Source organism: Bos javanicus, chromosome 18, assembly GCF_032452875.1.
Source record: "Bos javanicus breed banteng chromosome 18, ARS-OSU_banteng_1.0, whole genome shotgun sequence".
Lineage (NCBI taxonomy): Eukaryota > Metazoa > Chordata > Mammalia > Artiodactyla > Bovidae > Bos > Bos javanicus.
Window position 1 is genome coordinate 25,231,836 of NC_083885.1, and position 15,818 is coordinate 25,247,653.

The 15,818-nt window shown below is 51.6% G+C and overlaps 1 protein-coding gene across 6 annotated transcripts in view; it reads left to right on the plus strand.

The window, feature by feature from the left end:
• Window positions 1-15,818, plus strand: part of NLRC5 (NLR family CARD domain containing 5) — a 93,517-nt gene that overhangs the window by 41,493 nt on the left and 36,206 nt on the right. For all 6 annotated transcript variants that reach the window (XM_061387277.1, XM_061387279.1, XM_061387281.1 and 3 more), the window contains exons 6-17: window positions 886-954; window positions 2,144-3,818; window positions 5,069-5,152; window positions 5,298-5,381; window positions 6,726-6,809; window positions 6,939-7,028; window positions 7,692-7,751; window positions 9,364-9,429; window positions 9,915-9,998; window positions 12,289-12,372; window positions 13,329-13,418; window positions 15,298-15,366. In XM_061387277.1, the coding sequence (XP_061243261.1) occupies window positions 886-954; window positions 2,144-3,818; window positions 5,069-5,152; window positions 5,298-5,381; window positions 6,726-6,809; window positions 6,939-7,028; window positions 7,692-7,751; window positions 9,364-9,429; window positions 9,915-9,998; window positions 12,289-12,372; window positions 13,329-13,418; window positions 15,298-15,366 (2,539 nt within the window). The remainder of the gene's footprint in view (window positions 1-885; window positions 955-2,143; window positions 3,819-5,068; window positions 5,153-5,297; window positions 5,382-6,725; window positions 6,810-6,938; window positions 7,029-7,691; window positions 7,752-9,363; window positions 9,430-9,914; window positions 9,999-12,288; window positions 12,373-13,328; window positions 13,419-15,297; window positions 15,367-15,818) is intronic.

Sequence of the window (15,818 nt, forward strand, 5' to 3'; positions counted from 1 at the left end):
GCAACTAAAAATTTAACATCTGGCAGAGTAAGGGGCCTGCTTCAGGGCCATTCTGATTGATCAATAAAGCCTGGCTTTAGGAGTATCCACCTTTCTTTTATTTTATTTTAGACTTTTTTTTAATGTGGACCATTTTAAAGTCTTTATTAAGTTTGTTACAACTTCTGCATTTGGTTTTTTGGTCCTGAGTCTTGTGAGATCTTAGCTCCCCTACCAGGGACCCATCCCGCACCCCCTGCATTGGAAGGCGAAGTCTTAACTACTGGATCACCAGGGAAGTCTCCTGCTTTACTTCTTAAAATCCTTTCTTCATCCTCTTTCTTTCTTCCTCCCTTCCTTCCTTTCTGTCTCCCCTTCATTCTTGTTCTCCTTCCTTACCCAACCTCTTCAGAAAACTATTAGCTCTTGAAAATCCATGCACCCAGACAAGAACTCAGGAGACTAGTGAGAGCAGTGAGGACGTGTGGAAGAGGGGAACTAAGAGGGATAAAGCACACGGGTGCAGGAGGGAGGGCACAGGCCTGACCAAGCCTGGGGGAAGCTCTGCTTTTCTAACCAGGAGTGCCCTTGACAGAGCTGGGTCCTTTCCAACCCGTTTAGTGCTTAAGGCTGTTGGCTGTGGGCTTGGCTCCCTGCATTCTGGGCTTGGAGGTCCCCAGGCCCAGAGCCTCCAGCCCTCTCACTTGGGCCCAGGGACCCCTCTGCAGACAGAAGCTTATGTGGACACAGCCTTTGCTTGCTGTCAGCCTTCACTCAGTCCTTGAGTGTAGATATATTTGTCTGGCTGCTGCCTGTCTGTGGATTGGAGCTCCCTGAAAGTGCTGGGTACCTCCTCAGCCCAGGCCCCCAAACGTCACCCCTTACTCCTCCTTTCTTTCCTTCCAGGCCTCAAGCGGACTCATCAGAGCTGTGGGTCCTCACCTCGCCCAAAACAGTTCAGGAAGCAGCAACAAGGTGGGTACCAAGGTGGGAAATGGATTGCCTTGGGGCAGGGACCCAGACCCTGGACTCTGTCCCCTGATCACAGGCTTCCAGCTGGTCAGGGGCTCTTGTCTTCCAGGCTCCCAGGAGGTCCTGGGTGGGCAGAGGAGGGAGGTAGATCTGGCAGGGAGGCCTTGCCAAGTCCCCAGGAGTAGGGCTTCTGCAGAGATGAGGGAGCTCAAAGCATCCTGGAGGTCTCAGCTCCATCACCCAGGCTTTTCTGGGGATGCTTCCAGGTCCTCAGGGTTTAGGGAGCCCCAGGGATGTGACAAGCATGACCTCAGAACTGGGCTGTCAATGACCAGGTTAGAGCTGAGCTGGATGCCAGGATAGAAGCCTCGGGGGTCCCCAGGGAGACATGGAGGCTACTGAGAACCAGTCAGGACAGGCAGAAGCTTCTCTCATTCTCTACCAGTTGTCCCACCAGCTGTGATACCCAGCCCCACCAGGCATAGCCAGAGGATTTGAAGCTGGTCAGAGGGTTTGCATCAATATAAAATAGGACACTATGTCAGGGGTCCCCCCTCTTTGTGGGCATCTCCAGTGTCCCTCAACGTTGGAGCCCTCCCTGAGACCCCAAGCCCTCCCCGAACTACCAAAGATCTCCTAAATGACTCAGCAGTTAAAGTCAACACCTGGCACTGTAGGCGTTGACTGTTGACTGGTTTTGGAAGTTCTGATTGGTCAGAACCGGGCCCATAGGTGATTGGTGCTCATCCTTGACCTCGCAGAACTGAAACATTGTCGGGGGGAGGTGGTGGCAAAGGCAGGTTACTCCGGTATCATAGTAAAAGCTTGTTCCAATGAGATATTGCAAAGGAAGTGCCCCCTTTCCTCTCCTCCATCTTTTTGAAAACTTTATGTCACTTGCATTGTTGCGAAACAAACAAGAGCCATGATCCACACGTCCCCATTCATTATTTCTGTGTGTAAATGGCAGCCAAAGCCTGTGCTTCTGTACAGCCAGTTAATTCTGGGAATTTGGGTGGCACAAGACCACATGTGTGCCCTTTCCATCTCTGCCCCCACACCCACACACACACGCAGAGCTGAGGCTGCAGGCTCCCAACCACCTGATGAGGGGGAGTGGGGTTCAGGGGAGGAAGGGGAGCTGGGGGCAGGGAGGCATTCTGCTCTCATGCCATCTCCCTGTCCCCTGCAGAGTTGGCCAAGAGGTACCTGCAGCTACTGAGAACTTCTGCCCAGCAGCGCTATGGCAACAGGACCCCCGGGCCGGGACAGCCATTGGCCTTCCACCAAGCCTACGTCCCTCCAATCTTGAAATGGAGCCGGGCCTCGGCGCCCTTCCACACTCAGGAGGGTGCCACAACAGGGAACCCCAAGGCAGAAGACGGCACTGATGTGAACATTCGGGACCTCTTCAGTACCAAGGCCAGCAAGGGCCCGAGAGTGACGGTGCTTCTGGGGAAGGCGGGCATGGGCAAGACCACGCTGGCTCACCGGCTCTGCCAGAAGTGGGCCGATGGTCAGCTGGACCGCTTCCAGGCTGTGTTCCTTTTCGAATTCCGCCAGCTCAACCTGATCACAGGTTCCTTGACACTGCCGCAGCTCCTTTTCGACATGTACCTAAGGCCTGAGGCCAGCCCGGAGGCCGTCTTCCAGCACCTGAAGGAGAACGCGGAGGGAATCCTGCTGATCTTCGACGGGCTGGACGAGATCCTCCAGCCCTGCTCCGACAAGGAGACCGCGGACCCCGAGGACCCAGCGTCAGCCCTCACCCTCTTCTCCCGCCTCTGCCGTGGGACCCTGCTGCCCGGCTGCTCGGTGATGGCCACCTCCCGTCCAGGGAAGCTGCCCGCCTGCCTGCCCACCGAGGCGGCCACGGTCCACATGTGGGGCTTCGACGGCCCGAGGGTGGAGGAGTATGTGAACCACTTCTTCAGCGACCAGCCGTCCCAGGAGGCGGCCCTGGCGGAGCTGCAGATGGACAGACACCTCTGGAGCATGTGTGCAGTGCCTGCGCTGTGCCGAGTCGCCTGCCTCTGCCTCCATCACCTGCTCCCGGGCAGGTCTCGAGGCCAGTCTGCGGCCCTCCTGCCCACCATGACGCAGAACTACGTGCAGATGCTCCTCACCCTCAACCCCCAAGGGGTCCTGCGGGCTGAGCCCCTGCTGGGTCTCGGGGAGGTGGCCCTGAGCGGCCTGGAGTCAGGGAAGGTCATCTTCTCTGCAGGAGACATCCCTGCATCCACCCTAGACTTTGGGGCTGCCCTCGGTCTGCTGACCTCCTTCTGCGTGTGCCTGGGGCCCGGGCACCGGGACACAGGCTACGCCTTCTCCCACCTCAGCCTGCAGGAGTTCTTCGCAGCCCTGCACCTGCTGGCCAGCCCCCAGGTGGACAGAGAGGCCCTCAGCCAACATGTCACCCTCCATTCTCGCTGGGTGCAGCGGACAAAAGCCAGACTGGGCCTGTCGGACCACCTGCCCACCTTTCTGGCTGGCCTGGCATCCCGTGCCTGCCGCTCCTTCCTCAGCCTCCTGGCTGAGCGGGAGGAGGAATGGGTGGCTGCCAAGCAGGAGGTAGTCCTGCAGGCGCTGAAGAAGTTGGCCACCCGTCGGCTCACGGGGCCCAAGGTTGTAGAGCTGTGTCACCGTGTGGGTGAGACGCAGGATCCTGAGTTGGCCAGCTTCATGGCCCGCAGCCTCCCCCAGCAGCTGCCCTTCCACAACTTCCTGCTGACCTACGCCGACCTGGCCTCCCTGACCAGCATCCTGGGGCACAGGGATGGCTCCATCCACCTGGATTTTGAGGGCTGCCCCCTGGAGCCCCGCTGCCCTGAAACCCTGGCAGGCTGTGGGCAGGTAGAGAATCTCAGGTGAGAGTGAGGACAGGGGAGCTCTGGGGAGGACCTGGGGACATCCCTGGGAGAGAACTGGACTTTGGGGGCAGTGGAGGCCAGCCAGTCTGGCAGACCCCTGCTGAGAGAAGCAGAGCAAGAATCTTGACTATCGTAGCAGGGACTTCTCTGGTTGTCCAACAGTTAGGACACCATGCTTTCAATGACAAGGGCACAGGCTCAGTCCCTGGTTGGGGAATTAAGATCCCAGAAGCCACATGGCATGACCTAATTAACTAATTGATTATATAAAGGACAGATGGGCCCCTCCTTACTGCCCTGTAGCTTGTAACACAGTGAGGAAGCTCCATGCCTTGCCAGGAACTCTGGGGTCTAGTTAGATGTCCTGTAGTCATGGTTCCTGGATTCAGTCTTTCCCTACCTTTCCCTCAGTAATGGGCTGGAACACCAATCCAGGCTGTGCTACTAGAGCCTATTGGGTTTGGACAGGTTCTTTAACTTTGCAACCTGAGTTTCCCTATCCCTCAGATGAATCAGTAATTGTACCTAATGCATAGGGTTGTTGTGAGAATGCATGGAAAACACTTCTTAACACAATTCCCAGCAGGAGTAAAGTCTCAATATGTGTAGTAGCTAGAAAAAAAGGTTAGGGTACAGTAACAAAGAACCCCTCTCTTCCCTGGCCAAATACAGTGGGTTAAATAATGTAGTTTTTATTATTATTATTCTTATAGAAGACTCAGAAGTAAAGGGTCCAGGTCAGTGGGATGGCTCAGCTCCCACGATCATGCAAGAACCTGGGTTCCTTCCATGGTTGCTCCATCATCTCCTAGGGTATCTTGATCTGCATGGGCACGGACATATCTGTGCTCTGGCGTGGGGGAAAAGTGAAAAGATGGATTAGTCATGCCCAATGTGTTAAAGCTGGTCCTGGAACTAGGCACATCCTTTCCACCCCCATTCCAGTGGTGACAACATAATTGGAGTCGTATGATCAATACTGAGCTGCAGGTGAGGCTGGGAAACACCACCTCTGTCTGGAAAACTATGTCCACAGTTACAGCTGTAGTGGAGGGTAGGTTTTGGTGGAAAGTCAGCGCTGTTTGCCATATGTGTATTTGTTACTACTGCAGCAATTACAACTACTACTGCTGCTACTACTGTCATTACTGTATTAAATTCCTCCCCTCAGAGGAGGGGTAAGTGATGACCTCCTCTAAGCCCTGCCCATCCTTGATCTTCTGCCACTTTGCCTCTTCCTGTGGCAGCTTTAAGAGTCGGAAGTGTGGGGACGCCTTTGCAGAAGCCCTCTCCAAGAGCTTGCCAACGATGGGGAGCCTGAAGAAGCTGGGGTGAGTCAGACCTGGGAACCAAGATGGATCCTCAGCTGGGGATGCTTGAAACTCCCCTCCCTTCCCTCAGCCCTACACAGGGAAGATTCCTGGTCTACCCCCTTCCCCATCCCCATTCCTCCTGCCATCTTTGCTTCCCCTGTAGGTTAGCAGGAAGTAAGATCACTGCTCAAGGCATCAGCCACCTGGTGCAGGCTTTGCCCTTCTGCCCACAGCTGGAGGAGGTCAGGTGAGTGATCTCCAGGAGGGCTCGCTGGTTGAGGAGAGAATTCACTGCCCAGGGCCCTCCTTGGGCCTGGACTGGGTGCTGTGTATTCCGTTAGGGTCTGGCCAGTACTTCTTCAGTGAGACCCAGAGAGAGGAGGCATCAGCCTGAGAAACAGGTGGGACTGGGTCCAAACTCAAGGCTCCCAGAGAAGTGCTAATATTTTGGGCCATCTTGAAGGAGCTTGAGTTTTGAGGCTCCCTCCCCTCTTTCTGTGACCCTGAGAGAAGGGATGGCAGTGTGTAGGCAGGTGCTGGGTGGGTACACATAAAGGCACGAAGCATACACATACCTTCATATTCATGCACATATGTCTATACACACTTAAACTCACCTGCTCACTTAAGTACGTGCCCCACTTGCATGCAAACATGCAGCAGAATATGCCTGCACACTTAGATCCACATACACATCTAAACACATATGCACGAATATACTCCTGCCTTGTATCTGTGATGTGTAACCTGAGAAGGGTGGGGCCAGGGATCCTCTCCAGCAGTTCCCTGGCAGGACCTCTGCTACCTTATATGGCACCTTTATGAGCTTTAGAAGTCACCCCTTTGTCCAGGCAGATGCAGCTAGCATCAGGGTGCACTGCTTGTTGAGAGGAGCATTAGCTGGACCGGGCTCTACTCCGCCCCCTCTGCTGGGTGTCTTTGTTCACGGTCACTCTGGGTGATTGGAGAAAAGATGAAGATCACTCTCAATAATTACAAAAGAAAAGTAAATGTCATCAAGTTCACTATCACCAATCTTTTGTCCTGACCAAGTGGTTCCACACAGAGCCACCCTTACACTCTTCATCTCTTTTGTCCCTTGAGCTCAGAATCCAGGCAGAGCTGGTTGTAGACAGGTGGGAAATGTGAGGTCAGAAAGGACAGTGCTTGGCCTAGGGTTCTGGATGAATCAGAACCAGAGATGAGGCCGGGAGCCACTTCTGCTGTGTCCCAGTCTGCTCATCACCTGGGAGCCTAGAGACCCTGATGAACTCAGGTCTCAGGCAGATCCTGAGTTAGAGCCCTGAGCACAGGGCCCTGGGTCTTTACACCCCTCATGAGACCTCGCTGTCCATCATCTGCATCCCCTGGGCCACCAGGCAGAAACTCCCCCAGGAGGACTGAACAGGGACAGAAGTGAGGCCATTAGAGGGCCTCTCCTCCCACCTAGAACTGCTGGATACCATGAACTTCTTGTGGGCTCCTGTCTTGTGTCTCCTGCCTGATGATGGCCATGCCTGTCACCTGCCAACTGGGGCTTCCAAGTCTCCCAACTCCAGAGCTGAGGGACTGGGCCTTGGTCTCTCTGCAGCTTCCAGGACAATCAGCTCAAGGACAGGGAAGTGCTGAACATCGTGGAGGTACTCTCTTGCCTACCACGGCTCCAGAAACTTGAGTAAGCAGTCTTTCTACTGCCCCTGCCTAAGACACCCTCCCCCCACCCACCCATTCTTTGGAGACAAAGAGAGTCTGGGGTGTCTGGGAAGGGGGATTCATTCCTGGCACCCTTGCCACAATCATGCAGCCTGAGCCGCAACAATGTCTCCGTGTCAACACTACTCTCCTTGACAAAGGTGGCGGTCACGTGCCCTACCATCAGGATGCTGCAGGTCAGGTGAGCAGGAGTGGGGTCCTGGCCTTCAGGGTCTTGAAAAAGGGGGAGGAGAAAGTAGGGGATGGGAAAAGGAGGAGGCTACTGATCTGTAAGACCTATGTGTATATGCGTGAGTCTGTTTTACTCACATTGATATCTCCAGAGGCTAACTCAGGCTGGCACCTCGTACTCAACAAATAGTGAATGAATGGAAAGATAAATGGATGGGTGGATGAATGAGGGAATGAATCAGCAAATCTAGGAACTATGGGCAGAGTGGAAGGAATCCTGAGTCACATGTCGCTCTCCATGGTGCTGAACTAGCATTGCCAGTTTGGGTCACGGGGTAGATCAAATGTCATGCCTCTTAATCCTGAAACACTGACTCCTGCAGAAACTCTCAGCAGTCCTAATTTTTGTTTTTCTAGCAAAAAAAGAAAAAAAAAGAAAAAGTGTTTTCCTGACTTTTTAAACCACTCAGGATTCATCTAGCAATGTCATAGTCACAATTGTACATTTTGAGCACTTTGAGCAATTTGCGCAATTGTCTGATTTTGAGCACTTTCACTGGTTCTGCTGTTTCTCTGTGAATTCAAATCAGCTTTCTCTGGAGGTTTGGGGCAGCCTGGGGTGCACAGGTGGGGGTGATGTACTGGTTTCACAGCTCAGTGTCCAACCTTACAGGGAGACGGACCTCATCTTCCTCCTCTCCCCGCCCACAGAGACAGATCCTGAGCTACAAGGGTAAGAAGCTAGGGATGGAGCTAGTCTGGGCTCATTCTGAGAAGCAATCTGGCCTTAGGCAGCTATGGGGGAAATTGCAAAAGAACTTAAGAACTGGAATGCAGGCGGGTTTTCTTGCTACTGCTTCCCTGAGAAATGACTTACTTCTCAGAGTTGGCCAAGGTTTTAGCTTCCTCTAGTGTCTCTGGACCACATCCAGCTCCTGTGATGAGAAGGTATCCTCAGAAGTCTCAGAGTGATCAGACCCTTAGGGAGGGCATGAAGACACAGTGAGTTTGGCATTGCTAGGCAGGGAAACACTTCCAACTAAAAAAGAAGGAAGGCAATTATGGTTTCAGCATCTTAGACTTGTTCTGAGAATTGAATAAATTAACACATTTAAAGTGCTTAGAACACTGCTGGCATCCAGTTGCCATGCAAATGCTGGCTGTTTCAGCTCTTTGTGGATTCCAGCTTGGCTATTCCTGGCTGGGCAGAAATAGGGAAGTTACCATCCCATTAAAATTTTTTTTATGTGTTTCTGTCACACCTCCCCCTTGTGAGACTCAAGAGATGAATGAAGTTGTATGTCCTCATAAGACTCTGAGCCTCAATTTGCTCACCTATTCAAGGATCTGGGGGCCTTCCCTGATGGCTCAGATGGTAAAAAATCTGCCTGCAATGCAGGAGACCCAGGTTCAGTCCCTGGGTTGGGAAGTCCCTGGAGAAGGGAATAGCTACCCACTCCAGTATTCTTGCCTGGAAAAATTCATGGGCAGAGGAGTCTGGTGGGCTATAGTCCTGGGAGTTGTAAAGAGTCAGACACAACTGAGCGATTAACACTTTTACTTTTTTCATAAGGATTTGGGAGGACCAATATGTTTTTACCCTCTGACTGCATAGAGCTATGATGCCCCTCTGGCCATTTAATTTTATATTAATTAGCATTAAGTAAAATGAACATTTCAGTTCATCAGCACTTTAGCTACTGTTCAAGGGCTCAATGGCCATGAGTGACTCTACTGGCTCCCATAGTGGATGCCACAAATAGAAAACATTTCCATCGTTGCAGAAAGTTCTTTTGGACAGCACCGCTCTAGAAGTTGGTGAAAACCTGTGATGTCCCAGCTTCCCTGCAGCCCCCAGTCCTTTCTTGGTTTCCCACCATATGCACCTATGTACCATTCCATCCATTCTCCCAGCCTTCTGAACCACAGATGGTACAAGTGAAGACCATCACATCTTAACAATAACAGCTTCTTTTTACTAAGCTTCAGTTTTATGCCTGTGCCAGACACTTGACCATATGTTGTCTCATTCAATCACTTTATGTGTTGGATGTTGTCACCCCAGTTTAAAAAAAGAAAGTGGAGCCTCAGATGGATGAAGTGACTTGCCCAAGGCCACACAGCTAAATATGGCAGAAACAATTTGAATCAAGGCCCCAGTTGACTGCAGACCTCGTTTTCTGCTGCTTTGTTGAATAGCACCTTCAGTACATTCAAGCACCCATCTTTGCTACTCATTGACTGTGGGTCATGCTGTAGGGTTATCATTTCCTAGAAACTAAGGGGAAAGGTTTGGTCCTTCATGCCTGGGTCTCCTGAGCTAATGCTGGATTTGTTCTTGCCAGAGACCCAGACTTACAGGGAAATGCCAACCAGAGGAAAGAGGCTCAGAGAAGAAGCCTGGCACTCAGGTACGGTGGGATCCATTGCCCTGAGGGGAGGGATATGATGTGGGGAGATGGTACCTTGCCAGAGGAGTCATGGCAGGGGCAGGGAAGATAAAGGGAAAAGCAGATGTGTGGCAGGGAAAGGATATGAATAACCCATCCTAGCCTGAACCAGGAGCATCTGTCATAAGAACAACACTAAAATCTGTTATTCAACAGCCCTTTGCTTTGCACTTGACATTGTAATATTTTATACCCATTACCTCATTTTAATTGTTTTGAAAACCTGCAAAGTACACATTAGCCCCATTTGGTAGAGGAGGCAACTGGGTCTTAGACAGGTTAGGTGCCCTGTCTAAGGTCACTCGGCTACTGAAACACAGGGCCGAGGTTAAACCCAGGTCTGCTGGCCTCCTGGCTCCTCCAGCTCCCAGCAGCCACACTCAGAGCTACAGGAGCCATAGTGTAGCTTCTGACCTTGAGCTTCTCTGCTCTGACCCCCACTTCAGGCTCCAGAAGTGTCAGCTTGGGGTCCATGATGTGGAGGTGCTCATAGCCCAGCTGCGGGAAGGCCCTCAACTGGATGAAGTGGAGTGAGTATCATGGGGAGCACTGGGACAGGAGGCGGGAGGGAGGACAGGGCAGCGTAGGCAAGGCCTTTTGGGTGGATGGTGTGGGGAAGGGCACACTCTTCATTAAGAATTTGGGGGAATCAGATCATCAGAACGGCTACCATTATTTAGCACCTGTCACGTACCAGGCACTTTTACATACATCCTCTCATTTAATCCTTATATCTCTATGATGTAAGTACTGCTACTGTGGGCATTTTATAGTGGAGGAAATTTAGCCACAGAAAGGTAAATTTGCTCACAGTCACAAAGCTAGGAAGACTCCAGGCCAGGGTTCAGACTCAGTCTGACTCCTGTCCTTATCCTCACAGAGGTTTGCAAAGCAGAAAGCTCATGGCACTTAGGTCTTACCTTCTAAACCACAACCCTCAAGGTCCCTCACCCTGTCTTCCTCCCAGAGTAGCATGAGATGACCTCTTTGGGACTGGAGAAAGTTCTCAGGATGTCCAACTCCTGGGTGATGCCTTTGAGAGTGTGGTTTGGGGATCACTGGAGGTCCTGTTATGTCACCAGGAAGGGACCCCTGCCAGGATCATCCCAGAAAGTCAAATGGGCTTGAAGTTGGGTTGGGGCAAGATGAATGGGCAGATGAAGGCAGCCTTGATGACCAAAGTTTCAGCCTTGATGTTGTCCCATTGCAAGAACCAAGACAGGATTAAAAGCTGGTTTTTACCAAACTCACATACTTCCACCCAGCTCCCACCAGCTTCCACCAGCCACCATCAGGCCTGTCCCTCCCGTGTTCTCACCCGCAGGTGGGGCTCATCACCCCCCTGGTTACACAGATCAGACAACCGCATAGCCCCCTTGCCCTCCTCCTATAGCCAGTCTATCCTGAGTTGTCCTTCCCCCTGTATAGTTCCCTTGGGACATTCTCTTGAGATTTTCCTGGTGGTCTAGTGGTTAAGACTCCACACTTCCACTGGAGGGGGAATGAGTTTGATCCCTGGTAGGGGAGCTAAAACCGCACATGATCTGGGACTAAGATCCCACATGTGGCATGACACGACCATTCTCTTTTCTCCATCCTCTTCATCCACCTCCCTAATCTAAACCACTCTCACCTTCCACTTGGACGCGTCCTCACTAGGTTTCCCTGCTTCCATCCTGGCCACCTCCACCTGGCAGTGAACTGCCTTTTATTGCTGCCTGCCCCTTCCCCTTGCTCAGGATAAAGTCCAAATCCTTAAATACTGTCTGATCCAGAACCAGCCCGCAACCCCACAAGCCCCATCTGACCCCACTTTCCCACTCAATCTTATTTATCTATTTCTTTGTTTAATTTGTTTATTTACTTTTTTGTGGCTGTGCTGGGTCTTCCTTGCTGCACTTTTCTAGGATTTTCTAGTTGCAGCTTTTTTTTCAACTAGGCTTTTCTCTAGTTGCAGCAGGTGGGAGACTACTCTCTAGTTGCAGTGCACGGGCTTCTCATAGCAGTGGCTTTTCTTGTTGCAGAGCACAGGCTCTAGGCACACAGGCTTCAATAATTTCAGTTCCCAGGCTCTAGAGCACAGACTCAATAGTTGTGGTGCCCGGGCTTAGCTGCTCCGCAGCTTGTGGGATCTTCCTGGACCAGGGATCAAACCTATGTCTCCTGCATTGGCAGGCGGATCGCTTACCACTGAGCCACCAGGGAAGCCCCCACTCAATCTTTAACCTAGACATACTGGCTCTTGTTCAGGTCCTTGAATGTGCTATGCCACAGGGTCTTTGACTGTGCTCTCCCTGCTACCAGGAACCCCCTCCCTCATCTCTCTCCCACCCCTTACCTGTTGAACTCCTAGTTTTTCTAGCAAGTAGCTCAAACATCAGGGAAGTCTTCTCTTTTCCCCAGATTAGATCAGATCCCCCTATAAGCATGGAGCTCATCATAAGAAGTAATTATGTAGGTTGTAGCATAAGGAAACAGTCAAGGGTGGGGCCTTAAAGTCAGGCTGCCTGAGTTCAAATCCCAGGTCCAGCTTTGATCGAATATTTCAACCACTCGGGAAGTCAGTTTACTCATCAGTACAGTGAGGATAATAATAGTGCCTACTGCACAGGGTTGTTATGAGGATTCAACATCCAACATCATGAAAGCACCTAGGACAGTTTCAGGCATATAGCACACAATCTTTCACTGTTCTTTATAACTGAGTCTCATTTATTGGGGTGATGCTTTGACTAAAGTCATTGAGGGACTGTGTGAATGCTGAGGGTGGAGGGGGCACCCCACCCTAGCTGCACAGGACATCAGACCCCTCTGTCTCAGCCTCTCAGGGAACCAGCTCAAAGATAAAGGCTGTCAACTGATGGCAGAGGCTGCTCCCCAACTGCACATCACGAAGAAGCTGGAGTGAGTTGCCTGCCCCACTGTCGGGTACCAGGGAGGGTCTAGCAGAGCCCCAGCTGGTCCCTGCCACCCCTGATCCCCGTGCCCACAGTCGCCAGAAATGATGCTGCTCCATGACCTCCCATGCTTTCTCCCAACTCAAGACGTTCAGCCACGTCTTGCTCTTGCCTCTGGCATGCGCCACCTAGGTCCCATTATGAAAACCGCTTGTACACGTAGAGCATGTTCAGTGTACATCAGTAGCTTGTGTTCCAGTTTGCCCTGACAGCCGCCCCGTGGTGGGTGGGGTGCAGTGTTTTACTGGCGCAGCTTTAGGGTATTGGGTGGATGGGTGCTGGTGTGTTGGGTTGGGATATTGGAGTGGAAAGTAGTATGTTAGGGTGGGGGTATGGTTTGGGGGTGAAAGGATGGCTTGTGGTGTTGGTGGGATGAAAAGAAAGGGTAGTGGGCTATTGGGTGTGCTGTGGTGATGCATGGGGTGGGGTAGGGTGCTGTTTGCGGGGGATGTTTTGGGTTCTTAGCATCAAGTGTGAGTTATGTGTGGGGGAGGGTGTTGAGGTTAACAGTGATTTGGATTCTTGGCCTTGGATTTAGACCCTGGCTCTGTCACTCAGTAGCTCTGTGATCCTGGGAAAGTAACATAGTGTTTCTTGGCCTCAGTTTCCCTCATTGGTAAAAATGGGATTAAAATAGTGGTTATTTTTCAGATTGGAAAACAGAATCAGAGAGGCAAAAACAGTAAGTCAGCGCTTATTGCTCCAGCTGGAGAACTTTATTCTCTGTGTGGGTCACATGCCTCTTGGCTCATCCACCTGGGCCAGAAGCCTTTGAGACCCCTTGGTTAGGGACCCAGGACATTCCAAGAGTGACAGCTGCTGAGCCAGGAAGAGGAGCTGGAGCTGTCTGGGGCCGGGACTCCAACCACCTGCTGATGGCTGCCTCCCTCCTCCTGTCCACAGCCTCAGCGACAATGAGCTTTCTGTGGCCGGGGTGCTGGGAGTACTGAGTGTGGTGAACACGTGCCAAACCCTGACGGAGCTACATATCAGGTAGGAACTCCCAGCGGACCACCGTCACCCACTGCCACCCACAGCGTGGAGCTCCCAGGCTCTCCCATCATCCCTCTCCAAGTTTTCGGCGTTCTTTCTGGCCGTGGGCCTTTGGGTCCTATAGAAGAAGCTGCTGCTGCCTGCCCAGACCCCTTTACAGCTGGGCACCCATTCCCAGCTACTAAAGGTGTTGGCCGCTCACAGTTTATACCTCTTCTGGAGAACTGACCCGGGCGGATAAGATCCAGTGATGCCTGGGAGCGTACACCTCCACCCTGTCCCCCCAACCGGGAATAGCCAATGATGGAGGCAGAGGTGTAACTTACCAGCCCCTTTGCCTCAGGGGAGGCAAACATTTAGTGCTCTTCATGCACCCCAAGGGATCTGGCTGAGGATCTGCCCTGTTATGCTTCCCTCTGTCCCTTATTGATTTCTCCTGAGATCAGACCCTCAGGACATCATGTACACGGTGACCAAGGGACTCTGCTTCTAAGGGGGCTTGACCTTAGATGGGGCCCAACCTTATTTCTGTAAGTCTCTGTGTTCAATCTGGGCAGCTGAGGACAGATGTTAATAAATGTCAACATGGTCCCCACCCACAGGGACTCTCAACTTAGTTTGAAGGCCCTGCTTTAAACATTCCTCAGAGGAGGAAAGGGAGACCAAGTTCACCCAAGAGGTGGAATTAGGGGACCTTGGTTCACTGTATATAATAATTGAGTAAAGGCCCCTATGGTGTTGCAAATGTCACTGTATTCACTTCTAGGAATTTATAATGAAGAGGTCACTGTGATGGTGCAAACACTTAGTCCTGCAGGGGTGTTCATCTCTGTCTTGGTTGTAATAGGAAAAACTGAAAATAACTTAAATCTTTAACAATAGGATATTAGTGCTATTAGTTAAATAGACTAAGTTGCCTCCAGAAAGAACTCGAGGGAACCATGATACAGCTGCAGCTTTAGTGCAGAGGGAAGACTGTGGCCTATTAAGTAAACATAAAAATTTTAATTCATTGTTTATATAATAAAGCTTTTCAATCACACTGAAAGGGAGAATAGTATAATGAACTCCCCAGCCCCCACCAATAACTGTTAATATCATGTAACCCTTGCTTCATCTGTCCTTTGAAATATTAATTTTTAAGAGAGAACCTGTAAATATATCCATTGTTTAAGAAAGAAAAAGAAAGACTGTTAACTGCATTAAGAAGAGAAAAGACTTGAAGGGCCCACTCCACATGTTATTAATACCATCAGTGGTAATTGATATGTGGAAGAGATTGTGGGTGAATTTTCTTTATTTTCTTTTTACTTTACTCTGTTTTCTAAGTTCTCTAGAGGGAAGAAGAATGACTTTTGTAATTGGAAATATATTGGGTTGGCCCAAAAGTTCATGCATGTTTTTCCATTACATGGAAAAACCCGAATGAACTTTTGGGACAACCTGGTGTCTATAACATTCAGTTGGGAAGGCGAGGTTAGGGCTGCGCTGACTGTCAGTCACAGCCTTCTGTGGACTGCCAGTGCCCGTCCGGGCCCGGCAGTGGCCTCCCCACGTGGGGCCGAGCACCCGCAGCCTCCAGGCACAGAGGAGCAGGAAGGAGGAAGAGAGGTTTCAGCCTGAGGCACAGAGAAAGCAGAGCTGAAGTTTGATTTCAGAGAAAGAAAAGACTTACCAGGAAATGAGGGCCCATACCTTTATGAAATTTCTGCAGTAGAAAGACTCCAGGCCCCCAGAAACCTCAGAGGATGTTAGGGCAAATTAGAGGAAGTGCTGCAGCTAGAGGCAGGGGGGTGACCCCTTAGAGGCCCAGCTGAAAAAATGACTTCAGGGAACCCCGTAAACCACCTGCCTCCTCCCTCCTCTCTTCTCTCTGCAGCCTGCTGCACAAAACTGTGGTCTTCACGTTTGCCCCAGAGCTGGAGGAGCAGGAGGGGATCCAGAACAGGTAGGGCCCTGATGTCATCCCAGCCCAGCCCTCAGCCCGGACCATGCCCTCCTTGAGCTCCACAGCTAGACTGTGCAAGTCAGCCGTGGTGGGTGGGGACGACAGATTCACAAAGGTGCAGGAAGTCAGCAGGCTCGGCTGGGATGCTACCCAAAAGGGGAGGCTCAAAGGACGAACCACCTCCCCCCTTTCCCAAAGTGGTCCCTGAAGAGAGCCCTAGGGTGCCAGATGCAGCCTGGTACAGGGGTGGAGTAGCCAGAGAGCTCCTCCTGGGAGACTAAGGCCCTGCAGCCTAAACCCAGAGGACCCCTGGTCTGCAGCTCTGATTTTGGTCAGAACGTCAGGCTCCCTTTGGTGTGAGGACCGTTTAGAGGGTGTTTGCCTCCTCCAGGGTTCCTTCCTGGGTTTGCCCAGCCCAGCACACAGGCAGAGACTCAGCTCAGTGCTCAACT